This window comes from Erinaceus europaeus, chromosome 12 (assembly GCF_950295315.1).
Source record: "Erinaceus europaeus chromosome 12, mEriEur2.1, whole genome shotgun sequence".
NCBI classification, from domain to species: Eukaryota; Metazoa; Chordata; class Mammalia; order Eulipotyphla; family Erinaceidae; genus Erinaceus; species Erinaceus europaeus.
This window is the reverse complement of record NC_080173.1, coordinates 11,130,062-11,156,635: the sequence shown is the minus strand read 5'-3', so window position 1 is coordinate 11,156,635 and position 26,574 is coordinate 11,130,062. Positions and strand designations below refer to the sequence as shown.

The following is a 26,574-nucleotide window of genomic DNA, read 5'->3' as shown; positions in this document are numbered from 1 at the left end:
GAGGATTCCTCACAGAGGAGGTCATTTAATTCTCAGTAGTCATGAAGTCCACACTATTGATGTTTCGCTTCGGGCCACAAGGAGAAACTGGTCCAGGCATCTTGATGCACCTACAGCAGGTTCTAGCTACTTCTTTGTGCCCCACTGCAGGCCCATCTGGGCATGAATGCATCTGGACCACTTGGGAGAAGATTTTTTCCTCCTTAGTCAAAGACAGGATGCTGGAGCAGGCCAAGCTGGGGGGGAGGTTAGCAGGGGGAGGGGTGGTTATTCCTAAATCAGGCCAGGCCTTCATGTCCTAGGAGCACCTCCCTCCTTTCCTCCCTCAGGTCACCCGGTGCTGTGGGGATGCCCACGAGACCATCACCTTGGAGAGCAAGTGCCTTCACTCACTGTGAGGAACCTTTGGGCTGCTAACCTAGATCCAGGTAAGTCTGAGGCACACACAGCCCCCCACCTTCCATCAGGAGGAAGTAATACTCCATTATTGGAAGCGAGCAACAAGAGATCAGTGAAGGTGGATGGGGGGGAGGGCTTACCCTCATTGTTTCCACCCAATTTCGCTCTGGAGTGTTTCTCCAGGAACAAAGGCACATGCTGCTGGGGACAGGAGGGTGGCCCTGGCCTGACTGAAGTGCAGTCTGAGTGACCTCTCCCTCCCCAAAATGATGCTGGGCTGAGACTTGAGTTCTTCCTGATCCCCCACCCCCCACTCCGAGGGTAAACCAGTTCTATCTAGTGTCCCAGAGACAGAGAAGCCACAAGACGACGCTGGAGATATCACCACAAATCTGGAATCCTGCATGTCTCTGTCCTCGGTGTCAGCATCACACAAGTCCCCAAGGCACCCCTGCCGCCTGGGGTGGGGGTTGGGGTCACTGGGATCCCCTCGAGCACGTCTGGGTGCCCCAGGTGACGTAGGAGCCTATCCTTCTGCCCACCAGGAAGCGGCACGGTCTTCACTTCCAGGTGACATTTATCTAAGTCTTCCCTCTCTCCATCTCAAGTTCTTTCAAAGTCTCCATCCCATGAGGTCCAGGACTCTCAACTGGTCCCTGAGAATGCAGTCCCAAACCCCACCTTGTTCTTGATGGAATCCAGCTCATCGAGGACAGGAGAGAGAGGGGTCATCGTGCCGAGGGTCTCGGAGTCAAGCACCAAAGGGACCCAGATCCAGGACCCTTGGGCCAGGGAGAGGAGTGGTGTCTACTCAGGCTTTGAGGGAGCTCTGGCCCAGCTCAGGTGCTGGCAGGAAGCCCCGCTGAGAAAGGCCAGCTTCTGCCCTAGCTGGGCTCCAAAGACTGGAGGAAGGGACTCTCCAATGCTGCTGGACACCAACAACCCAGGATGCGCAGAGAGGGCCATGCTGCGAAGACAGGGCCCCTGAGGACGCAGGGGCTGGGGCATGGGGAGAAGGCATCAAGTGAGAGGTGGCGGCAGCAAGGAGACATGCACAGTGCCTGTGGTCTTGGTCACTCCGGGATCAGGAGAGGTGATCTGAGCATCGAGGAGCCCTAGCCCAGCCACATGCCTGGGGGTGTCACAGGCGCCCCACCCACCATTCCAAGTTGGTGGCCTCCAGCCCTTCCCGGTATCAAGCACAAGGTGAGGAATGAGGCCAGCAGGGTGATGTGCCATCCAGGGAAGAGGATGTTACCATCTTGTTTTATTTTGCGGGGATGGAGCCTAAAGTAACCAGAGAGAACAAGAGTCAAAGGGGACATGCTTGGATTTAGCTTTGGAAAACAAAAAGAAAAAAAAGAAAGTGGGGGGTGGGTGGTGACAGGAGGCCCCAGGGTGCTGGTGCCATCTGACATACAAGGAGAAGTTGGATTTTTTTTCTCTCTCTCTCTCTCTCCTTCACAACCTTTCTGTCTTCCAACAGAAACATCCCCCCTAGACCCCCCTGCCAAAGAAAAAAAAAAAAAAACTAGTGTCAGAAAATAGCTCTGGCTCTTTGGGGAGAAGCATTCCCAGGGCTGTGTTGGGGTAGGCTCGGCAATTCCCCCCCTGGCAATCCCCTTGAGTCAGGGGTCAGGACAATGCTGCCACCCCCCCCCCAACCTAGGACCACCAGAGCCTGATGACTATTCCCGATCTCTGAAGCCTTGAGAAAACCCAGTGCGTCACAGTGTGGCCACTTCTGGAGGGGTTGTGGGCTCCCTGCTCATCTGTGGGGTGGGGGTGGGGGCAGGGCAGAGCGTGTTCATGATAACTAAACCCCAAAGTGACTCTAAGGCTTTGGCTATGGAAAGAGTAGAGACCACTGTCCTGTCCCCAGGCTGCAACAGCCGTAGGGACAACTCAGACAGTCTGTCTTACCTGCAAAGACTGGAACCAAGAGGCTTTGTAACCACAGCCCAGCAAGAAGACCGGCCAGAGCCTGGCCCATCTCTTTCCACTTTGTATACTAACCCAGCCCACTCTGGGCTGTTCCCTTCTGCACAGCATGATCTACTAGCAAAGAACAGAGTGAGCTGGGCCTGCAAAGGGTGGCCAAGAACATGCCTCTCCTGTGGAACTGACAGTAGTCAACTTCCCCTTACACGACTCACTGCAGAGCCACCCACGGTGGGGCCCACCTGCCACCTTCCCGGCTCTGTCCCCAGACACAGCCAGAATGGCGGGCGGGCGGGGGGGGGGAATGAGGGGTGGGTGGGTGAAGAAAGCCACCTGGGTTCATACAAGCCCCCATGCTGGCAGGACCCCAGGCAGGAGCTGGACACACAGAGTCACTAGACACACAGTCAGACATGGGGCAGGAGCACCCACCACGGCATGGCACAGAAGGCGGAAATCCCCGAGCAGCTTTTGATGTGAGCTGGACTTAGTGAAACAGGAATCACCCGCAGGCCAAAAACAAAGTATGTGTGTGGTGGGTGAAGGGGAAGCAGCTTCTCCTCAGAAACCCCAGTGCCCAGGTGAGAAACGACATTCCCAGAGGAAGGTTTAATAAAGCAGAAACACGTTTATTAGGCCCCTGGTTCCTCACAGAGGAGCAGGACCCAGGCAGAAACGCCTGTGAGACCTTGAGGTTGCAGGAAGCGCTCCCAAATTGCAAGAGGATGCAGGCCGGCTTGGGCCACCACCCCAAGGAGAAACACTATTTGGCTGAAGCATGACCACCGTGACCACCAGAGGTGACCCCGGCATGAAGCCAGGGCTTGGCTTCTTAAATCCACAAACACTGAGGAGTGGGGGGAGGGCACCAGCACACACCCACACACTGGCAGATGGATGGTCAGGGCCTCACGAGCCTGAGGCACAAGCTGCCCGGGACCGGCAAGGGGCAGGGAGTGTGGGGTGTGCAGGCTTCCTGGGAAGTCCCTCGCCCAGGCCAGGTCCTGAGGGCCTCTCCCCAATCTGCCCGCCTCTACCTGGAGGCTTCAGTCCCACACATAGGGGTTTCTAAAGACCTGAGAGTTCTTGCCATCTTTGGGCGGGGTGGTGGCCTGATGGTTCTGGGCTGAGTACGCCTCTTCGGCCCGCAGGGTGGAGTTGGCACTGCCCATCACCTGGCTGTTGGCGGTGGCCCGTGGGAGGATGACGTCATAAGCTCCTTCGGACTGGAAGGAAGAACAGGAGGTCTCACAGCCAGGTTCCACCGGGGCGGATTCAAGAACACAGGCTTCCTGCAAGCTGCTGCCTGCCAGGCCCCTCCCCCCCCTTCCCTTCCCCTTCCCCCCAGCAGAAGCCCCACGGCAGCTCAGGATAAGGACTCCAATTCTGAGGACAGAGGGTCTGGTCTCTGACCCTGAGCCCCTTATCTCCCACTACAGAAGGCCCTCTGGTCAACCCTCGTGCTACTAGGGCTTCACAGGGGGCTGGTCCTTAAGCCTCCCCCTGCTCCCTAAACCTTGGGGCCCCATGGAAACCTACCATGCTCAGCTTCTGTTCCCAGGCTTCTTCCCTGAGCCCCCAAATACCACAGCCCCTACTGTCAGCTGGCCTGTGGACTAAGATGGCCCTTCTGGTGGACTTCAGATGGGCCTGCATCTTTCTCTAGGAGCCTGGGCTGGCTTGTCTGATTCAGACATAAACGAGGGAAGCAGGTGGTCAGGTACTCAGTAGAGCACACATGTTACGTATGTGCATCGACTCAGGTTCAAGACTCCGGCCCCCACCTGCAGTGAGAGGAGTTTCACAAGCCGTGTTGCAGGTATCTCTACTTCTCTCTCTCTCATTCTCATTCACACAATTATCAAAAACAAAAGGAAAATTAAAGGCCACTAGGAACAGGAACAATGGAGTCATGTAGACACCAAGCCCCAGCCATAACCCTGGTGGTGGGGGAAAAAAAAAACTCACCAATGGTTTAGAATCTGAGAGTTTGAAAGTTCTAGAAACTAAAAATCCAAATTCTCTGCCTGGACCCAGGTTACAGTTGTAGTGAAGCCACAGCTGAGGCTACGGTCCCCACTCCCACCCTGAAGGGGCAGTGAATCCCCAGCCCTGCCTGCCTTGTCCCTAGGGAAAGATCCATCACTTCCTCCAGCAGCATCAGGGTCCCCAAGCACCTTGAGTCTGGCCAGACCTGGTGGCTTCCCCACCCCAGCCCACTTGTGCACCTCATGGAGGGCCCAGAGCAGTGCTTCTCAAAACAGGGGTGTTGTCTGCTACCCTGGCTCCAAAACACTGACAGTGGGGATGGGAGGAACGGAGCCCAAGCAGCAGCGTCTGCAGGCCCATGGGGCCCACTTTTTTTTTGGACAGACTCTAGGGCATCCAGGTGACTCTGCAGGGCTGCTGGCTTGCATCCCTCCCCCCTCACACCGGTCCATCTGACATCAGCATTATTATTATTGTTGTTGTTGCTGCAAGTTCCAGGTGATGATCATACCTGAAGATCACAATTTGAGAACCCTGGTATTGGATAAGAAATTCACTAGTCCAGCCCTTTGTGGGACAAACAGGACTCAGGACACACAGGTGAGCAAGGGTGGCAGGGATGCAGATGCTCAGGCCAGAGCCAGGCAGGGCTCCAGGAGAGGGAAGGGGCCGGGGTTAGAAGTTCCAGCTTGAGAGAGTTGGGTGGTAGTGCAGCGGATTAAGCGCATGTGGTGCGAAGCACAAGGACCAGTGTAAGGATCCCGGTTCAAGCCCCCGGTTCCCCACCTGCAGGGGAGTCACTTCACAGGCAGTGAAGCAGGTCTGCAGGTGTCTGTCTTTCTCTCCCCTCTCTGTCTTCCCCTCCTCTCTCCATTTCTCTCTGTCCTATCCAACAACAATGACAACAACAACTATAACAACAATAAAAAACAAGAGCAACAAAAGGGAAAATAAATAAAATATTTAAAAAAAATTTTTTTAAAGTTCCAGTTTGATCAGCCACTTGGGGCCCTGGCTCAAGGCTGGGAGGGAAGGGGGGTGAGAACGCCACCCTCCTGACCTCCCTTGCTTCCTGTTCCCAGTATCCTGCCAAGGCAGGTCACTGACCTCTCTCCCTGTGGAGACTGCCAGCCCAGGAGAAGGAACATATATGAAGATGTGAACCCACCGTCTTCCTGTTCCCACCCCCCTCCCTTGGCTGATGGAGTATCTGGCTTCCAGAACCCAAGGGAGGTGTGAGGGCCAGGAGCCAACGCTTCTTAGGACAGCTGTGCTGAAGTAGTAAGTACCCACCCAAGTCCTCTGACCCTTTGTTGGGGGCGAGGGGGCAGTGGGGTGGGCTGGGGTAGGGTGGGGTGTGGGAGCAAGGGCAACAGTGACCTAGCTGACACCCTCTTCTGTCCCTCCCAGGGGCAACCAGGGTCAAGCTGGCAGCTCCTACCAGCCCTGGTCAGTGTGTTATGCCCTGGTGACAGTGACAGTGCAGCTGTAGACAGTGGACACATCAGCTCCCGGGAAAGAGCTGTGGGAACCAGAGCGCTGAGTCCTCCCAAGGTCAACGTATGCGATGGGAGACCTACTATCCTGCTAACCTCCCACCCGCCCACATGCTATTCCCAGCATGGCCGTGGGGAAGGGGGGCACACTCACCGGGCCTTTGTGCATCAGGGCCATCTCGGTGGGCTGGTACACGCTGGTCAGCAGCTGCCCGTTGTACCCGCTGTAGGGTGACACCGGCCTCTTAGCTGCAGGGAAGCAAAGGGACAGTTGGGGGAGCTGGGCTCTTGGTTTCCTTAACCTCCAGCTCTCTGGTAAGGTTCTCCAGAGGGCAGGGGAGAAGGGGCTAAGCACACTCTGGTGTCCCATCTAACAGGAGGGCCGGGCCAGATGTGGTCAGCTTGGTGGTAAGTTAGGTGCAGGACCCCACCCCAGAATGCTTGGCTTCCCCCCAGGCTTTCCTGCAGTGTGGAAACCCTACCTCCAGCCCCAGCCCCACCATCTCATGAAGAAAAAAAAAAAAAAGCTCAGTCAGCAACATTCACATCCCCATCCGCCTCGGGGGCCAAGAGGGGCACAGGAACCTCCGGCTGCCTTCCGCCGTGGCCGGCCTCCAGCTCTGGTCTCACACCCCCAGGCCAGCTGCCAGGAGCCAGGGAACGTAGCAGGGACTCCGCCGGTGGCCCGGGGAAGCCTCCTGTTTTCATGGCAGAGCTGGGTGCTGCTACCTTGCCAGCCCACCACTCTGAGCCCCCTTAGGTGGCTGGGTATGTGGACTGGGGGACCCCAGCCAGGTCCAGATCTATGTTTCCAGTTCCGGGAATGCCTCTCTATGCCTCTGCTGGGAGCTCTCATGGGGTTTGGGGAAAGCTGCCGACCCACCTCAGGGACAAAAGCCAGAGCAAGCATGAGGCTGGGGGTGGGGGGCGGCCTTTCCTGCGGGCTGATGGCCCCAGGCCTCCGAGGGCCCACAGCTATGAGGGTTTCGGAAGTGCTGAGTTCACTCAATTGATTTTTCCATTTAGGAAAAAAAAAAAAAAAAAGAAAGAAAGAAAAAGATGAAAAAAGCCCTCAACTCCCTGAAGAGTTGCCCTGAGAACTATTTGGCCCTGATGAGCAGACACAGAGGACAAGAGCCAGGTGGATGTGAGGCCATAAGTCAGAGCCCCCCAGGCCACGAGCCCAAGCTGGGCATACCTGCTAAGGGCCAGGCCAGGAGTAGAGGTGAGGACTGTTTAACCCCTGCCTGGCAGGGCAAGGGCCAACCCTGTCCCCAACAGGTTCATGTGGTCTGTCTGCAGACCAGCAGCCGAGTGCTGATGCTAGATCCTTCCCGGAGAGTCCCTGGAGCCGGCTCAAGACAGGCCCCTTAGAGTCCTAAGTCCCTAAATAGCTTGACTGGCATGATCTGGGGTCAGGAGTCAGGCTTTGACCCCCAGTTTCCACACCAGGTCAGAGGAAGGGGCCGCTGAGAAAGCGTGAGAGTGGATCTGGTGGAAAACATCCAGAAATATTTTGGCATTAGGCCTGCCACACAGTAGGTGCTCAAGGAATGCTAGCAGCCCTTAGAGTTGATGAAGGCCAGATACATAGTTCCTTTAAAAGCTAGGAGCGGGGGAGTCGGGCTGTAGCGCAGCGGGTTAAGTGCAGGTGGCGCAAAGCACAAGGACGGGCATAAGGATCCCGGTTCCAACCCCGGCTCCCCACCTGCAGGGGAGTCGCTTCACAGGCGGTGAAGCAGGTCTGCAGGTGTCTATCTTTCTCTCCTCCTCTCTGTCTTCCCCTCCTCTCTCCATTTCTCTCTGTCCTATCCAACAACGACAACAATAATAACTACAACAATAAAACAACAAGGGCAACAAAAGGGAATAAATAAATAAAACAAATATTTAAAAATATATATATATATATATAAAAAGCTAGGAGCGGGGGCCAGGTGGTGGCACACCTGGTTGAGTGCACATGTCACAGTGCACAAGGAACCAGGTTCGAACCTCCGGTCCCCACTTGCAGGGGGGAAGCTTCGTGAGTGGGGAAGCAGTGGTGCAGGTCTCTGTCTCTCTCCCTCTCTATCATACCCTTCCCTCTCAACTTCTGACTGTCTCTAGCCAATAAATAAATAAAGATAACAAAACAAAAAAAGCTAAGAGTCCCTGGAAGAACAGTCATGCACTCGCACCCCCCGGCCCCCAAACCGTTTCAGGGGAGCACTTGCCTCGGTCCTCTGCCAACACTGGACATGCTCAGCCCAGTCCCCCGTGGCGGGAAAGCCCTTTCCCATGAAGGCCGGGAGCCAGAACAAGCCAGGTGGGGGCTGCCTAAATCACTGTGTGCCTTTCACTGAGAAGGAAAAGAATGTAGCTAAAAAGCCTTTTATTTTTCACCAGAGCATTGCTGCTCATGACCTTAGTGGCTAGTTTATGGTGGTGTGAGGGATTGAACCTGAGACTTCAAGTACCTCAGACACACTAGCTTTTTTTTTTTTATATAAACATCATACTATCTACCCAGTCCGCTGAAAAGACTCTTGAAGGAAACTAAGATGAGCCTAGGTAGAAATAGAGGAAAGTCAGCCCTGAAGGGATAATTAATGGTAATATAACAGGAGAGCACAGAGCTAAGACTTCCAGAGCACATTACAAGGGTCAGGCCCATGTGTCAACTTAATCCTCACGAGAATCCTTTGAGACAAGGCCTTTCTCACTCTTCAGATGAGGAAACTGAGGCTCACAAAATGAAAGGGCCCTATGAATAGTAGCCTGTTCTGGGGCTAGAACAGGAAGGAGAGCGAGAAGTGGGGAGATGGAAGGAATCTTGTTCTACCTGCAGTGTTTAAAAATGTATAGTAAGGGGCCAAGTGGTGGCACACCTGGTTGGGTAAACCTATCACAAAATGCTCAAGGACCTAGGTTCAAGCCTCCAGTCCCCACCTGTAGGAGGGAAGCTTCACAAGCGGTGAAGCCATGCGACAGGTGTCTCTCTTGTCCCCTCTAGATTCCCGTCTCTATCCAAAAACTAGAAAATAATTCTAAAAAGTGTATAGTATATAAAATGCACTTAAGAACTTCATGAGTATATGGGATAAATCTTTCAGTAAAGAGGATGTAGGGACTCTGAAGACAGGACACTGTCATAATCTCAAGAAGCTTCCATCATGTCCCAGAGACCAGTTTCCAGTGGGGCCAGGTGGTGGTCTACGTGGTTGAATACACACTTCGCCCCATACAAGGACCTGAGTTCAAGCCCCTGATCCCACCTGCAGGAAAACTTCACAAGCAGAGAAGTGCTGCAGGGGTCTCTCTTTCTGCCTCTCCCTCTCTCTCCACCTTCCCTCTGAATTTCTTCAATCCATCTTTCCTTCCTCCCTTCCTATCTTTCTATTTTTTTTATTTGGCAGGACAGAGAGAAATTGAGAGGGGAGGGATATAGAGAAAGGTGAAGAAAGGTAGACACCAGGATGAATATGGGATGATCTCACTCTCAGGCAGAAGTTGAAAAACAAGATCAGAAAAGAAAACACAAGTAGAACCTGAACTGGAATTGGCGCATCGCACCAAAGTAAAAGACTCTGGGGTGGGGTGGGAGGGTGGGGAGAATACAGGTCCAAGAAGGATGACAGAGGACCTGGTGGGGTTATATTGTTATATGGAAAACTGGGGAATGTTATGCGTGTACAAACTATTGTATTTACTGTCGAATGTAAAACATTAGTTCCCCAATAAATAAATTTAAAAAAAAAAAAAAGAAAAAAGAAAGACATATGCCTGCAGACATACTTCACTGCTCATGAAGCATTGCCCCTGCAGCTAGGGAGTGGGGCTTGCACCTAGGTCCTTTTGCATGGTGATATGTATGCTTAACCAGGTGGACTACCGCCTGGCCACCCCCTCTCAATTTCTTCCTATCCTATCACATAAAATAAGATTTATTTATTTTTTTAATTTTTTAATTTATTTATTTTCTCTTTTGTTGCCCTTGTTGTTGTTTTATTGTTGTAGTTATTATTGTTGTTGTTGTTATTGATGTCGTCGTTGTTAGATAGGACAGAGGGAAATGGAGAGAGGAGGGGAAGACAGAGAGGGGGAGAGAAAGACAGACACCTGCAGACCTATTTCACCGTCTGTGAAGCAACGCCCCTGGAGATGGGGAGCTGGGGGCTCAAACCGGGATCCTTACGCTTGTCCCTGCGCTTCGGGCCACATGCGCTTAACCCACTGAGTTACCGCCTGACTCCCATGTATTATTTTTTTAAAGAAACCAGTTCCCTCTCCTGCAGTAATAAGGGGGCGGCACAGGGGTGTGGGGGCCCTACCTGAAGCAGGCTCATCCATGGAAAATGCCTTGTTCTCCACAAACATGCTCTGGCCCTTTTGCTCCTTCAGGATGGTCTCATAGCCCACACCCCGTGTGGGGTACATGTCCCCCTGGTAGCTTTGCTCCGGGCTGGGCTTGGTCACCTGGGAGACCTCGGGGATGACGTAGAAAAGAACAAAGACCCAGGCATTGGCAGCGAGAGCAATGGCCAGCGTGGGGTCATCCCAGGTGGGGCTGTTATGCTGCTTGTTGCCGTAGGTGTACATGACAATCCACACCACCCAGATGGCGATGGAGGTGACCGTGCTAAGCAGCACGAAGACCCCGTGCTTCCGCCAGCGCTTAAAGCGGCCGCACAGGGCGGGCCAAGCCCCCGTGAAGGCCGCCAGCAGCAGCAGCATGACGTAGATAAGTGCCATTACAAAGTCCATGTTGGCGATGGCACAGGGGGAGGCTGAGACCCAGCCGCTGCTGCCGTTCCCCAGGGGGGGCCCGTCGCCCGCGCCCCGAACCAGCGTGATGATGAGCCACTCTGTGTTAATGATCACCTCCACCAGGGTCAGCAGCACTGCCACGGTGAAGATCACCCAGCCCCGTGGCCCGTGGTTCTTCCTGGCCAGGAAGTTCAGAGCGAAGACATGGGCCACCAGGCAGGAGAAGCAGATGGCGAAGAGGACCCCAAAGAGGAAGCGCCGAGAGGCACAGGTGGAGAAGTCGGGTTTCACCACGCAGGCGAAGACCAGGCAGAAGAGGCCCAGGGTCCCCAGCAGGAAGTACACCTGGGTCCCCAGAAGGCTCCGCTTCTTGGTGTCCTGCACGAAGGGGAGGCTGGCCACAAGGATGATAGTGAGGACAAAAGTGGTGACAACGCCTGCCCCAGCCACAGCCTCCAAGATGATGCCCCAGGCCCCAGAGCGGTCACACAGGTTGTAGTAGAGAGGATTGAGGTCCGGGCTGCAGCCAGGTGGGGGGTGCCTCTGGGCCTGAGCCCAGGCCCCTGGCAGCAGGAGAGGCAGTCCTAGGCATGTCAGCAAGGCTTTCTGGCTGGCCATCCTGGCTCCCCTGCCAGGCTCCGGCTGAATCCCTAGAGAAAGAGGGAGAAGAAAGGCCAAACTAAGTCCTCTGGGGTCAGCCTCTGCCGTGCAAGGTTGCTGCTTCCCTGTCCAGAACCACAGTGGGCAGTGCAAGCTGCCATCAATCTATCCCTCTAGTCATCAGATGCGTTCTTAATACAGACCCTCCCTGGGAGGTAGACCAGTTGACCAGAGAGGCAAGTGAGATGAAACCCACTCCATCGTCCACGTTTGCACTCACTTCAAAAGCAGGTACATCACTTATCTAGCACTTCCTCTATGCCTGGAGACTTAGACAGATGTCTCTCAGCTCTGCTCCTGTGATAGCTAAGCCCCAGGTAAGTCAGCCATACATTCATTCATCCCGCCATTCACTCAATCAAACAAGGCACAGCCTGTAGCCAGCATAAAAAGATAATGGAGAAGTTATACTTACCAGCCCTTCCCTCATTCTTTCCTGCCCGGCCCTGCCCTATCCTTCATTTTCTGACTCCCAGTGCCAGCTCCCCTCTTTGGAACCCAAAGTTCTTTGACTAGCTCAGTTGCTGGAGTCAAGGATAAACTCATTTCCCAGCTAGGGAGTTATGTGACTCAATGTAAAACTTCTCCTTTGAGATATTAACATTTTTAAAAGCAAGAAGGAGGCCAGGGTAGGGAAAAATGCAGAGGAATTAACCTACAATGGGAGGCTTTAAGGCACTGTAACTAGAAGGTATATATATATATATATATATATATATATATATATATATATATATATATATATATACCTTGCCATCCTCCATCACTTCTCATTCACTCTCCAGAGAGGCAGTGCCAAGCTTCCCCGGGATGACAGTAACTGGCTGTAGCTGACAGGCAAGGCGTCGCCTATTTAACCCTCTCCACTCCTTCTTCCTCTTTTTGAAGGGAGGAGAGATCTGCCCAGTTTATCCCCTTCCTACTGAATTCCCAACAGGGAAATAAAGAGTCTCACTCTGAACAGACCGAAACTATCTTTTCCTCATTGGTAAATGAAAATGGAGAAAATGAAACTCACAGATTAAGTGAAACTGACAATTTCAAAAAGTCTGACATTGGGCCAGGCAGTGGCGCACCTGGTTGAGCACACACATCACAGTGCACAAGGACCCGGGTTCAAGCCCCTGGTCCCCACCTGCAGGGGGAAAGCTTCAGGAGAGATGAACCAGGGCTGCAGGTATGTCTCTCCCCTCCCCTCACAATTTCTCTCTGTCTCTATCCAATAATAAATAAATAAATTTTTTAAAAGTTTGAAATTTGAAAAAGTCAACTCGCAAAGATCTTCCACGTGTCCCCTTGAAAGAATTTCAGTCTTTCTGGCTACCACCTCACTTTTCAAGGGCACTCATGATTCCCTCAAACATCGTTTCTCATTAGCTCTTAATAAGTTAACATTTGTAAGTAAGTTTACTATTATTTCCCCAAGTTGCTAAAAGGTAACAGAACAAGTTTGTCCTGTTTCCCATGCAAAAGCATATTTCTCCCAACATCCCAATTTAAGTACTTTAAAAAAAAAAATAGGGAATTTTGGGGTCAGGCGGAGGCACAGCGGGTTAAGCGCACATGGTGCAAAGCACAAGGACCGGCGCAAGGATCCCGGTTTGAGCCCCCACCTGCAGGGGAGTCGCTTCACAAGTGGTGAAGCAGGTCTGCAGGTGTCCCTCTTTCTATCCCCTCTCTGTCTTCCCCTCCTCTCTCCATTTCTCTCTGTCCTATCCAAGAATGATGACATCAATAACAACAACAACAATAATAACCACAATGATAAAAAAACAAGGGCAACAAAAGGGAAAAAATAGCCTCCAGGAGCAGTGGATTCATGGCGCAGGCACCGAGCCCCAGCAATAACCCTGGAAGACAGAAAAAAAAAAAAGGGGGGGGTGGGGTTATTTTGTGTAACTGTAAATTAATAGAGCACAAACTGTATTTACAAGCTCTGGAAAGAGAAATTGAGAAGGGCTAATGGGAAGGAGGCACATTGAACTACCCCAGGGAGATGAGTATATGGATGCCATGCTGTGTGACCCTAAACACTCAGCTCCATCTTGAACACTTTTTGGCTCACAGCAAAGCAGTCAGGACTTGGGGTGAAGCTGAACACAGACTGCGCCTCCAGATTCTCAGGCCCCTCCCTCAGCCAGGCCCTAATCCACAGCACATCATTACTCCAACTCAGCAGATACCCTGCATTGAAAGGGACAAGGCCCAGCTGTCCTCAGAGTCATGGTGAACAAATATAGTTTCTCACCTGGCGGTACTTAAAATCTAATCAGAGTGATACAGTTGATATAGGAGAAAATGACCCCCAAAATGAATTTTGCTGTCCAACAGAATTTACCTCTGGGCCAGAGATAGGTGCTGGAGGACCCAAAGAGGGAGCCCTGCCAAGCAAGGAGGTCCAGAAAGACACAGGATGGTGACATCAAGACCTTGACAGATGAGCAAGTGGAGAGGACAAAGGGAGTCAGAAAAGATGGCATAAACAGAAGCTCTGAACTGAGCTAAAAAATTCAGAGCAGTGGTCCCGGAGGTGGTGCAGTGAAAAGCTTTGGACTCTCAAGCAGTAGGTCCTGAGTTCAACCTCCGGCAGCACACATGCCAGAGTGGTGTCTGGTTCTTTCTCTCTCCTCCTATCTTTCTCATTAATAAAAAATAAAATATTTTTTTAAAAATTCAGAGCAAGAAAGATCAGGCTGTGTTTGCAAAGGGAAAAGGTGCAGCTGGCTGGAGACAGACTGGAAAGGCTTCCTTCCTTTCCAGAGGAGCTGGGGGCATCTCTAACCACAGTGGGAAGTCACAGCAGGGTTTAGCATGGTGGGGCCATAATCGGGGGTCGAGAGGAATGGAGAGATAGTGAGATACCTGCAGCCCTGCTTCACCACTCACAATGCTTTCCCTCCTGCAGTTGGGGACCAGGGGGCTTGAACCCAGGTCCTTGTGCATTGTAACATGTACGCTCAACCAGCTGCACCACCTAGCCCCCAGGGTCTTACTTTTAATAAATGGGTCACAAGCAAACAGATGTAAAGATTGGGGCCAAAGGTAAAGCTATCATGATCACAGCTAGATCTGAGAGATCCTTTGTAAAAAGTTTCTAAGGACCTCTTGGGTGTGGGAGAAAGGATGCTATATGGTAACCCCACAGGTTCCAATCTGAGGACAGCCATGATATATAAAAATCAGGGCAGGGAAGACAGGATAATGCTTATGCAAAGAAACTCTTATGCCTGAAGGTCCAAAGTCCCAGGTTCAGTCAGCAGCACCAACATGAACTAGAGCTAAACAGTGCTCTGGTCAAAATAAATACATAAATAAAAATCAAATCAAGTCACACCAGATTCCATTTGTCTCTGCTAGCCTGGGTCTCTTGCTTATTATTATTATTAATATTAATAAACAGAGCACTGCTCAGCCCTGCCTAATGGTGGGGGGGGGGGAATGAGGCTTTGGAACCTCAGGCATGAGAGTCTCTTTGCATAATCATTATGCTGTCTACCCCTGCCCTGGTCTCTCTTGACTCATCTTGCCCCCAAGTGTGTAACTGCCTGTGCCCTGTTAGCACCTCACAGGCGCCAGCTGGATCCACAGAATTTTGCTGCTCTCTCACAATATCTATCCTCCTATCTGTACTGTCATTTTTCTGGACGTTACCCTCATTTCTCATCCATGTTGACACCACCAATGTGAGAACTTTCAAGGAAGCCAACCCAAGCCTGCACCAGCCCCCTTTTCCAACTAGACACCATGCTGCCCAAAAACTCACCCCCAGATAAAATAACCATTCCCACCTAGAAATAATCTCATTTCTGATTACCAAACAATGACAGGATGAGTGGAGTGAAAGAAACGGACATTCAGGTGGGGAAATTGGGCTAGTGGACTTAGCTATGGTCCGATGGCCAGGACAATGAGTCCTGGAGGTCTGCAGAAGCATTAACGACAAAAAATAAATAAAAGAAAAAAGAAAAAAAAAGAAAGAAAGAAAAGAAAAACTCAAAAGAGCTCATCTCTGGTTCTTTTCTGTCCAGAAGGGCAGACTCGGCTGGTCAACTGATGCCACCACCTTTCAAGAGATCAGCCAAGGGAGAAAGGTCTTCAGTGAGAGGGTCTTTAATCTCACTCCCGAAGATCCCTAGAGTCTGCATCTCCAGGCTGTTTTCTGATCTCTCAAGATTAGAAATGTGTGTGTCCCCACCCCCTACCTAGGGAGAAGGTCTGAGGGCAGTGATTAAGGCTTGTGCGACTCAGCACCTGTGAGACATGTCTTGAATACAATGGAATTTAAGTCCCACTTCTAGATGGACTCTGCCCATTACAGCTCAATCCCAGCGCTCCTGGCTTCATTTCTGAAGTCAGATGAATCCCAAGAGGAAAGGGATTCTCTTCTGCCCCAAGAATCATGTCCTGTGTCCACCCCCGATCCCTACACATTGAAGCCCAGTCCCAAACTTATTATTTTTCAGGCAAAAAAAAAAAAAAAAGGTTGTTTTGTTTGATCTTTCTGGAAAGGTCACACAGATTAAAAAAAAAAAAAAAATACCAGAGCACTCCTCGGCTCTGGTTTATGGTGGTGCTGGGGCCTGAACCTGGGAAGTCAGAGCCTTAGGCAAGACAGTCAGTTTGCAAAACCATTAAGCTATCTGCCCAGGCAGGTACAAATATTTTTAACCTCCAATGAAATCTGTCTTTCCTTAGGTTCAGCCAATGCAGGACCCCTGGCTCAAGTTTAAGTGAGCCCAAGCCAGTTCCAGAATGTCCCCTGCCTCCCTCTTGGCCTCTCCCAGGGAAGCAGAGGCCTCAGCAGCGCTGGCTGGGCTTAGAGGTCAGTTGGCCAGGCGGGCTTCATACAGCAAGGATGGGGCAGCCAGGCACTTCACCTTGTGAAGCTACTCCCAACCTCACCCCTACCACTCCCAAAAGCCTGAGAACCAACCAGAAAAAAAGTTCCCAGACCCAAGGGTACAGAACAAGCTATAGATACCCACACACTTTGAGGCACCTGTGCTCACCCTGGGATGCCCCAGAGCACCCTGCCTCCTTAGCCGCTTAGCAGTCTATCTGGAGAGATGGAGGGTCACACAGACAGACTCCCAACTCCTCCAGACCTTCCCTCCTCACCTCTCTCCTCGCGCCTGGCTGGGTCCTTCCTCCCACCTTACGGCTTTATCTAGGGGGGCTCTGGTATTTAAATCAACCAATAAAAGGAAGCTGAAATGGGGAGGGAGGGGGAGGTGGGCGGCGCTACCTGGGAGCCTAGTCTAACCTTCCACATCCCAGAGTGGAATGTGAACATCTGAGCCAAAATTCCTGGAGTTTTTGGAAATTTGGAAGTGCCTACCCCAAGGGTCTGCCCTAGAAGGAACACTCGGGAGTGTACCCCACCCCACAAGAGTACTACCCTCCCCTCCCGCAACAAAATGAAGGCGGAGCGGAGGGAACACAAACCCCATTTCCATATATTCTGGTCTCTGTGCATTAAGAATCAAGATCGAGGAGTTTTCAAACGGTTGGCTTTTCTTCAGTGTCAAACACCGCCGAGCGCCACCACCCCCGTGGCTTGAGATGAAGGACTGCTACTAGCCTCTGTGGCAAGAAAAAGGAGCAGGAAAAAAAAAAAAAAAAAGTAGGGGTCCCGTGGGGGTGGGGGAGCAGGGATCTAAGAGCAGTGCTGCCTGAACGCAGACTTTGCATAATAGTCTGAAGACTCCCAACTTCCAGAAGGAAAATTCTGAGTCCTCCCCTCCCCACACTACCCAACCGCTGCGGTCTACACCCGCGCTCCCCAGGACGTGTGAACAGAAAGAACAGGGGAGCCGGCTTGCCACTCGCACACACACACCCATTTTTTTTTAACTACCAGAAACCCGCCCGCAGCCCCTGCCGCAGTCTGTGGCCTCTCCTGCGCTGGAGGCGCTCCCTGGAGACCCCGATAGTGGAGCTCTTCCAGCGCCCCCAGCCGCACCGTTGCGCGCCCCCACCCCCGTGGCTTAGGGTCTGGAAACTTTCTGTCCCCAACCCGGCTGGCGCGGCCTCTCCCCCGGCCCGGGCCTCAGCCCCATCCACCGCTTCCGGGCAGCCAAGGGAGGGCGGAGCAGGAGGCGGCAGCCCTTACCTGGGACTCGGCGCTCTGGGCCAACTCTGGCTGCAGGCGGGGCGCAAGCCGGGCCGGGAGGGGCAGTGCGCTGGGCGGGGGGCCAGGCTCGGCCCCGGGCGGGAGAGGCGGGACCCGCGCTGGGGCTCGAGAAGCCAGGCCAGCCCCTCCCCGGGTCCCGCGCTCCACCGCCGGCTCCTGCGCCCCGCGCCTGCCCGGTCCGAGGGCGAGGGTGGGCCAGCCACATCGCCGCCGAGACGTCGTCCCCAGCCCGACACCGCACGGAGCTGCAATCGGTTTATACAGCAACAAAGCCGCGCCGCCCTCCCCCTCCCGCTCACCTCTAGACTCTGCGGAGCTCACTTTCCGCCACCGAGTGAGGGGGAGTTTCGGGCCGAGGCGGCCGGGGGTTGTTGCTGTTTACCGCCACGCCCCCCGCGCACACTCACTTTGGGGACTCGCCTGGGGCTCCGGGAAGCGCGTTGGAGCGCAGCTCGGTGCACCTCGCGGGCGGGGCGCGGCCTCTCCCTGCCCGCAGGTCCCAGCGGGAGCGCAGGCTGGAACCCGCGGAGGCCCCTTCGGAGCGTCCTCTCGGCCGCAGCCACCTGGCCTTTGTCACCTTCGTCGCGGCTCGCTGGGAAGCCACTCGGCCAGCACCGCGCGCTGCTCCGAGCTGGAGCGGGGCGCACACTCGGGCACAAAGTCCGTCTTTGTCACTCCCCGGCGCCCCCTCCCGAGCTTGCACACGTGGACACACCACACCCCGAGGGTCCGCCTCTTGACCGCGTGGTCCTTTGCTGGCACAGGGTCACCAAGTGTGCTGTGGTCAGGCTACCGTGCTGCCCCCTCCCCAAAGCCGCGACCCGGACCGTGGACAAAAAGGCACGACTGCCCCAGACTATCCAACTCGGAGAGCGCTCTCCCCTCCCCGCGTCCCCGTTCCCTGTTCTGACTTGTCCTAATTAGCCTTCACGGTTCTGTTCCCCAAGGTACAGTGTTTAACGCGGCCCCCGCTCTCCAGGACACATCGGCCTGACTCCTAGGCCGACCCAGGCGGCCGAACGGCTGGGGGAACTTCCACTTGAGTTTGAGCACCCTGCGCCCCTCCCCGCGCCGTGGCCCAGGGAGGATCAGCGGGCTGTCACCCTTTCCCTCCGCTCCCCGGAACCAGCAGCTCGGGAGCCGAGTTGGGACCTCTCCTGTCCAGTAAACAAGAGGTTTATCCGGCCGCCCCCCCACTACCCCCCAGTGGAAGTGATCTGCGCTGTCCCGGGCGTCCAGCGGGGCCTAGTTAGTGCGCGCCGGGGCCCGAGGGGCCGGGACGCCCCGAGCCGGGAGAGGTTGTTGGGCCTGGCGGGGGCTCAGGGGACGCGCGGGGAGGGCAGGCCCCGGGGTCTCCCGGGTGCCGGCTCTCGTGACGCCCAGTTGCCTGGGGGATCGCAGCCAGCCGGTGGCGGGGAGGCCAGCTGGGTGTGTTTGTTCTGCCCCGAGTGCGGGCGGGGGGAGGGGGACGCAGCTGGTCCCGGAATAAAAGGGAGCTGGGTGGGGGGAGGGAGATCTTCCTGGGATTTGTTCCCCGACTGCAATCGAGGACAACCACGAATCAAACTCAATGGATCACCAGGAGCCGCTGGAGCGATAAACCTCCAAGCCAGCTCCTCCCATGCAGCGCGCACAGACTCGGGGGACCCCTGTACTGAATGTTTGCTTGCAGCCAGCGCGCGAGCTGGGGCCCTGCAGCCCTGCTAGTCTAGACCTCTAGGTCCCTTCCTGGGCCTGGCGCTGCCTGGCTGGCCCAAGAAACGTGAGGAAAGTTGATCTACTCCAGATCTTTTAACTATTGGGGGGAGGGGGCGCATGTCTGCAGCAAAAGTTCTCTCTCGCTCCCTCTCTCTTTCTTCTCCTACTCATCTTCTCCCTCTCCCTCTTCCTCTCCCTCTCCCTCTCCTCCTCCTTCCCTCTCCACCCCCCATCTCTGGTTCTCCCTCCTCTTACTACTGTCCCCCCCACCATGATTCCTGGCCCTCAAGTGAGGACGTTTGGCCGCGCGTTCATGGACAGTCAGTTGGATGCTCACTCGGGAAGGGCGAGGAGCCTGTCGAAGTAAATTAGTTAACGTCGCTGACCTCAGACTATAGATTTCGTTCCCTGGGAAGCCCCAGCTGGATTCCGCCGCCAAGGAGAGGTTCATTAGCATCTAAGAAAAACCAATTAAGGGCGGGGGAGGTAGTCTAGAATTGAGGAGCTAGCCCCTCATATCAAGTTGCTTTCAAGTTTGGGGAGACCCGCCCCCCCACCCCCTACGGAGGCAAAAGGTGCAGAGTGACCCTCTGGGAGTCACCCAGCTGGGCTCTGCCTTCCTCCAGCCTCGCAGTAGAGCCGCAAAGTAGGGCAGGGCGCTTAGCCTTCTTGCCCCATCTCACTCTTCAATAAGATCCTTCAAAACAAAGCAGGCCCCTCGACAGATGACCTGGACTTTGGAGACATCTGGGTCTTCAGGATCCCTCATGCCCTCTGCTTGTGTTTCCTGGGGCCTGTTACTGGGTCAGGAGTGGGGAGACTGGAGGAGCAGGTGATCCAACCAACCCCTCTTCCCTAGTGGATCGGATCCTGGCCAGCTGCTTCACCCAGTCAGCCTGCTCAGGTTAGAAGAGCAGCTCTGTGGGTGGGGCCATGATTCTCCATGTGCCCCCAGGAGCCCTTCACTCACATGACTAGCCACTGGCACTTAACCCTTTGTGAATTTCCACTGTGACTAGAAAAGAGCATTTTGAGCAAGGTCCCTAAGGAGTACCGCCCACCCTCTACAGAGAGGTCCCTAAAGGATCTCTGGATTTCTCCCTATCCCCTGTGCCCCTTGGGGTCCTGCTGATCTATGGAAACCTCCTTTATTTGCTGTAAAGCTTCCTTACTTGAGCTGAAAGACTCCAGAGTGCTGACAAGGGCCAGGGCTCCAGGCAGCTCTGCTACCCGCCGGTTATGTGACCTGGACAAGTCATTTCACCTCTCTGGTCCCTACTCGCCTCTCCTGGGTACCAACATCAGTGCCATATCATGCTGTCACATCAAAATGAGTAAATCCATCTGGAATGTTCCATACACAAGCACTCAGTAATCAGCCTCTTTCTTTGAAGCCTTAGTCTTGTTGATTTAAAGAGACTGGACAGTTTTTAATTTCAGCCCATGCAGAAGCTGCTACTCAATTTTTTTTTACCATTTTCTTTCCTTTTTAATACATATATGTATATATACATAATTGGATAAAGATAGAGAGAAATTGAGAGGGGAGGGGAAGACAGAGAGACAGAGAGACACCTGCAACCCTGGCTCACCACTTGTGAAGCTTTCCTCCTGCAGGTGGGGAACAGGGACTTGAACCTGGGTCCTTGAGCACTTTAATATGTGCACTTAACCAGGTGCACCACCATCTGGCCCCTTACCATTTTATTTTTTAAAAACCATTTACTTGTGACCTGGGATATGGTGCGGTATATAGGGCACTGAACTCTCCAGCACGGGGTCCTGAGTTCAACCCCCCAAATGCTACATGCCAGTGTGATGTTCTGGTTCTTTCTCTCTCTCTTTCACTCTTCCTCTCCATCTCTCATAAATAAAAATTATTTTAAAATATATTTATTTCTTAACATGACATTAACCTCCAAGCTGCTGTTTTCCCCTTCACCTGTCCTTTTTATCTCTACCCTCCTGTTCCTCCCACCCCCCATTTTCTTTTTCTAATTTAATTTATTTATTATTGGATAGAGACAGAGTAAAATTGAGAGGGGAGGGGGGAATAGAGAGGGAGAGGGACAGAGAGACGCCTGAAGCCCTGCTCACTCCTCATGAAGCTTTCCCTCTGCAGGTGAGCACCAGGGGCTTGAACCTGGATCCTTGTGCTCTGTAGTGTATGCACTTAATGAGGTGCACCACCGCCTGGCCCCTCCAATTTAAATGAAATACTTTAAAAATACGCTTTGCCTCTAAACTCAGTTCTAGGGTCTCCTTTTGCTAAACTTGCCTTGCCTCCCCCAGAAAGCACCACTGTGGGTGGCCATATTTCCTTTCAGATGGTTACCTTTTCTTTTATCATTTATCTAGGGGTTTCTGAGTCAACTTTTTTTCTTTTTTCTTTTTTGCTTCCAGGGTTTATGGATGGGTCTACTTTTTCTATTATTTTTTGGAGGGGAGGGGCGATAGAGAGGGAGAGAGAATGATAGACACCTGCAGGCATGCTTCGCTGTTTATAAAGGACCGCCACTGCAGATGGGGAGCAAGGGGCTCAAATCCAGATCCTTGCACTAAGTACTATGTGCACTTAACCAGCTGTGTCGCCCCTCCAGCTAGAGGGTACCCCTTTCAAGAGCAGGTTCACACCTCACTCTTCTTGTCTGTCCCTCAGTGTCTGACACAGCCTGCCTTGTGCCAGGTCCATCATTCTCTGGTCCAAGCAAAATGGCAGCATGAGTGGCGACTCAGCCCCTGGATAGTCACCCACTGCTGACCTCCCCCAGCACATCAGGGACCTGGCAGACAGACCATCTACACCAGCCTTGCCTGGCACCAGGGTGTTTGCTGGAACCTCCCATCTCCCCTGGCTCAACCAGGCAGTGCTCAGAGTCCTGTGAAGGGTGTGGGCTCTGGAAGAGATACCCAGAAATTGCTGGAAGTCACTGACGTCTCCTAGAGGGCCTTCCCTTTTGCCTAGGTGGCTGGAGCCCTAGACTGCAGTTTCAGTGCAGAATCTCTTTTGGGAGCCATGTCCTCCTGTTTCAGGAAGTGGGGCTGAGTCTCCAGGATCTCACAACCTAGTCCTGTGGCAGGAGCTTTCCACCCTGTGCAGAAGGTGGGGCCCTTGGCTCCCTGCTGGGTAGGTGCCTGGAAGCTTGTGCTAGGCGCCTGGGTGCCCCGCAGATCTGGTAAACAGATTTCAAGTTTGACCTCTCTTTGCTCCCAGACTCCATATTAACTGATGGCTGTCCGGAATGCTCTGTCTCCGGTCTTCTTTGGCTTACAGAACTGCCTGCTTGAAGCAGCAAGGTTCACTGGACTGTTTCTCTTTTTCTTTATTTATGTCTGTCTGTCTTTCTTTTCTTTCTTCTTTTTTTTTTAAGCCTAGGTATCAAGGGGACCCCTGAAGAGACAGGAAGTCTAAAGCCAGGGAGCAAGTAAGTTAACACTCACTCCCCACAACTGGCTGCCCATGGATGATCCTTTTTGAAATGTACCCGGAAATGGGCCTTGGGCAGAGCTTGCTGGAATGTCACCTGATGCCAAGCCCCTCCACTGTAGCCACAGGCTCTGCCTTTCTTCTCCTACCTGCCCATGGGTCAGTGGGCACTAAGGAACTCCCTGTGGAAGGAGAGACAGACAGATAGAGCCCAACTTTCTGAGCTACCCAGATCTGGACAGCCTCCAACAACAGCCTGAATCTGGGAGCAAGGGTCAGAGTTGAGGCCCAGTGATCCATGTCCCTCACACACACACACCCCTTTGCAAAACCAAAAATGAAGTGTAGCATGTAGCTACAACTTCCACCAAGAAGATTCTCCCTTCAGATCTGAGAACATTTGGGGTGGGAGGAGGAGGGCACTGGTTGGTGGTACAACTGATTGAGCACACACATTACAGTGTGCAAGGACCCATGTTCAAGACCCCAGTCCCCACCTGCATGTGGAAGCTTCACAAGCAGTGAAAGAATGTTTCAGGGACATGGGAAGACTATCCAGCACTATTCACTCCAAAACTAATGATACTTTGTGCTCTCCCTTGTGTTTCCCAGCAACTCCAGCTGCCTTGTTGATAGTCAGATGTCACCGGCCTCCCGGCACCCTCACTGGCTGCCACTGTCTCTAAGGCAAAGACCCATCTCTCCACCTGACATTCAAGGCCACTTTCAGCCTGCATTTTTCTGGGCTCCAGCCTCATCTCCCTCCTCCTCCCCATAGGAAATGGTCCCTCCTGACTAAGAAGCCAGCTCTGAGCCTTACCACCAGCCTTGCCTCCAGCCTTGCTTCCTTACCACTTCACTCATGCTGGGGGGACATGAGTTGGACACCCCCACTCTCAGTCTAGCCTTGAGCACCTTTTGGTTCTTCAGAACCAATCTCTCTCAAAGCCTTCTGCTTCTCCCAGAAGCCTTTGTGGGTCTCCTTGCCCCAAAGCCCCCTTTCTCCTCTGCTCTCAGAGACCCTCTGTCACAGGAATTGGCCCAGCCCACACTATTTTCCATTACTCTTTAATTTCATTTTTTTATTATCTTTATTTATTGGATAGAGACAGCCAGAAATTGAGAGGGTAGGGGAAGATAGAGAGGGAGAGAGAAAAGAGAGACCTGCAGACCTGCTTCACCACTTGGGAAGCTTTCCCCCTGTAGGTAGAGACTGGGGGTTCGAACCTGGGTCCTTGAGCACTGTAACATGTGTGCTCAACCAGGTGCATCACCACCTGGCTCCATTGCTCTTTAACTTCACACAGAGACACCTGTCTCCTTAATTTCTGACAGTTACAGTGGGAGATAGTTACATCCTTCCCTCCAACCTCCAGGATAAGGTCTTGGATGAACAATAAAAATAAAAAGGGAAACAAAGAGGTTCCCTGAAGTTGGCACAATCAATAAAATGCGGGACTCTCAAGCATGAAGTCCCAAGTTCTATCCTCAGCGTCACATGTAGCAGAGTGGTTCTCTGGTTGTCTCTCACAGATAAATAAATACTATTTTTTAAATTTTTATTTATAAAATGGAAACACTGACAAAACCATAGGATAAGAGGGGTACAATTCCCACCACCAGAACTCCATATCCCATCTATTCTTTAACCCTCTGGGAGTATGGATCCAAAGTCATTGTGGGATGCAGAAGGTGGAAGGGCTGGCTTCTGTAATTGCTTCCCCACTGAACATGGGTGTTGACAGGTCAATCCACACTCCCAGCCTGTCTCTCTCTTTCCATAGTGGGGATAAATAAATTTCTAAGGGGGAGGGAAAAGCAGTAATTTGTCAATCAGGAAAAGGGTTCAGCCTAGCATGTGAGACATTGGGTTTGATCCTAGCACCCAGCACTCAGCACCCAGCACCCTATGGGAACACCACAGCAACTACCAGAGGGGATTCTTGATGATGGAGTGGCACTTTGGCATTTCTCCCCTACCCTTCTTTTCCCTGCCCCTTCTTTCTTCCTCCTCTTCCTCCTCCTCTTCCTCTTCCTCCTCCTCCTTCTCCTCTCTCTCTCTCTTTTTCTCTCTCTCTCTTTCTCTCTCTCTCTCATCTATAAAATAAAAATAGGGCCAGGGAGGTGACTCAGCAGTATCACAGCCCTGGGTTCATTCTCCAGAACAATGCATTTTTTTTTTTGTAAAGGCAATAAAAAAGAGAAACAAAACGGACAATAAATACCATGGGATGATTGGGTTGTTGGCTGAGAACTGAAAGAAGCCTTTTGCCTTTGAGTTCCCCTGGTGTCCTGCCTATAGTAGGGCTTCAGTAAATATTTGGAAGGGAGTAACTAGGTGAAGGATCTTCGCAGGCTTCCAGGGAAGGACAGTGACCACAGAGCAGCCCTGGTACCAGGCCAGCTGCCTCCCTTCTCAGTTGTCCTCCCTTCCCCCATGGATCCTGTCACCTTCAGGAATCAGCCTGGAGCCAGTACTGTGCTGGGTAGTCCCTGAGCCTGTGGCAGGGTTGGGTCTCTCCCTTGATGCCCCTTCCTCCTGCTGTGACTCTTTCCTGCTGCCCACTGGCTGCCAAGGTTACGTCCTCCTGCACACACTACCTTCCAGGCCACCCAGCCTCGCTGGCCACCAGCAAAGAACACTGCTCACTGTCCTCTACGCCAGCTCAGTCAGGATCCCAAGGGCTTGACGGGAGAGGCAGGGTGCCACCCGAGAGCCCCATGTGCCCATACTCACCAGGGTGGCACCGCCAGCAGAGAGGCTCAGCCAGCTGGCTTCTGGGCGGCATCCAGGCCCAGCTGTTTCCAGAGTGGTAGGAGCTGGAATCAGCTCCCTCTCCCAAATCCCAGCTGTGGTGGAGGCCGAGGCTGCTGGGAAGAGGGCTGTGCTATTCTGGGCGTGTGATGGGACGCTGGGCAGCAGCTGAAATTTCAGCCCCTTTGGTTTCCACACTCTTCTGCTCCCTTCTGATGCTAAGGCAGAGTTCAGCCATGCCCCAGAGTTCAGAACCATGGATGGTGTATTTGAGGGTCTTAATAGCAGCTGCGGTTGTGCTAAAAGTGGAGCCTGACCACAGCTGACTAGCCTTCAGCCTTTGGAATCAAGAGCCTTTATTCCTGCTGTCACTCTTGCCGCCCCTAGTCATTTTACTTAAGCTTTATAATTTGCCCTCATACCCATCCTGCCATGTTAACCCTTTCCCAGGCAGGCATGCAGTTAAATCCAACCATGGGGGCAAGAAGACTGGTCACCGGGTAGGGTGCATATGCCTTGCCATACACATGACCCAGGTTTGAACCCCGGCACTCCATGGGAGATGCTGCAGTGTTTTGCCCTTTTTCTCTATCTAAATGAAGACATGAGGGAGTCAGGTGGTGGCACACACATGTTACAGTGCTCAAGGACACAGGTTCAAGAACCCAGTCCCCACCTGCAGGCGGTAAAGCTTTGTGAGTGGTGAAACAGGGTTGCAGGTATCTCTCTGTCTCTCGCTCTCTCCATCACCCCATTCCTCTTGATTTCTGACTGTCTTTGTCCAATAAATAAGTAAAGATTCATTTTTAATGATAGAACAATGACATTTTATGTGTGAGAACTGGGTTGTGCTGATAATAAATAAATACATACATACATACAATGATAGATTTATTCAAAAAGTCTTCTTCCTCCTCTTCCTTCTTCACCTTTTTCATTCAGACCAAATTATTTAAAAAACAAGAACCAAAAAATCAACCCTGCTTCACTTGTGTGAAGCCCTGGGTTTGATCCCTAGCACCTCACCTCCCTCTACTCTGCCCCCAAAGAGAGACTAGGTTATTTGATTCTGCAGTGTAAACAATGACTTGTGCATAGTACATCTGGACAACAAGAGATTAGTCTTGGGGGTGGATTGCATCAAAATAAAAGACTCAGGGGAAGGAAGGGGTAAGAGGGAGTGGAGAAAGCCTCAGGGTCACAGTTCATGGTGTCAGAAAGGGACCTGGGCTAGGGAGGAGAAAGTTCTGTAGAGATCTTTCCAGCAGGGGAGATAGCATAATGGTTATGCAAAGAGACTCTCAGGGGGCTGGGTGACAACACTCTC

At 52.8% G+C, this 26,574-nt stretch overlaps 1 protein-coding gene across 5 annotated transcripts; it reads right to left on the bottom strand.

Moving 5' to 3' along the window:
- Nucleotides 1–25,384, bottom strand: GPRC5C (G protein-coupled receptor class C group 5 member C). 5 transcript variants are annotated; one of them, XM_060202693.1, is made up of 5 exons: nucleotides 25,230–25,384; nucleotides 10,139–11,224; nucleotides 5,980–6,074; nucleotides 3,417–3,566; nucleotides 1–1,686 (listed from the first exon to the last, which is right to left on the bottom strand). In XM_060202693.1, the coding sequence occupies exons 1-5, from the start codon at nucleotides 25,279–25,281 to the stop codon at nucleotides 1,654–1,656; spliced, it is 1,416 nt and encodes a 471-aa protein (XP_060058676.1). In that variant the 5' UTR covers nucleotides 25,282–25,384; the 3' UTR covers nucleotides 1–1,653. The 5 variants fall into 5 exon arrangements, with proteins under 5 accessions (XP_060058676.1, XP_060058678.1, XP_016044499.1 ...); XM_060202695.1 differs by lacking the exon at nucleotides 25,230–25,384 and adding an exon at nucleotides 19,796–19,883; XM_016189013.2 differs by lacking the exon at nucleotides 25,230–25,384 and adding an exon at nucleotides 17,775–18,185.
- Between the last annotated feature and the right edge of the window lie 1,190 nt (nucleotides 25,385–26,574).

Bases quoted from the DNA above. Each gene is read 5' to 3' on its own strand.
- GPRC5C (XM_016189003.2), bottom strand. From the start codon at position 17,572: ATGTGGCTGGCCCACCCTCGCCCTCGGACCGGGCAGGCGCGGGGCGCA. The intron at 11,225-17,346 runs GTAAGGGCTGCC...CTCTTTCTCTAG, and splicing joins CCCAGAGCGCCGAGTCCCAG to GGATTCAGCCGGAGCCTGGC. The intron at 3,567-5,979 runs GTGAGTGTGCCC...TCTTCCTTCCAG, and splicing joins CCCTGATGCACAAAGGCCCG to TCCGAAGGAGCTTATGACGT.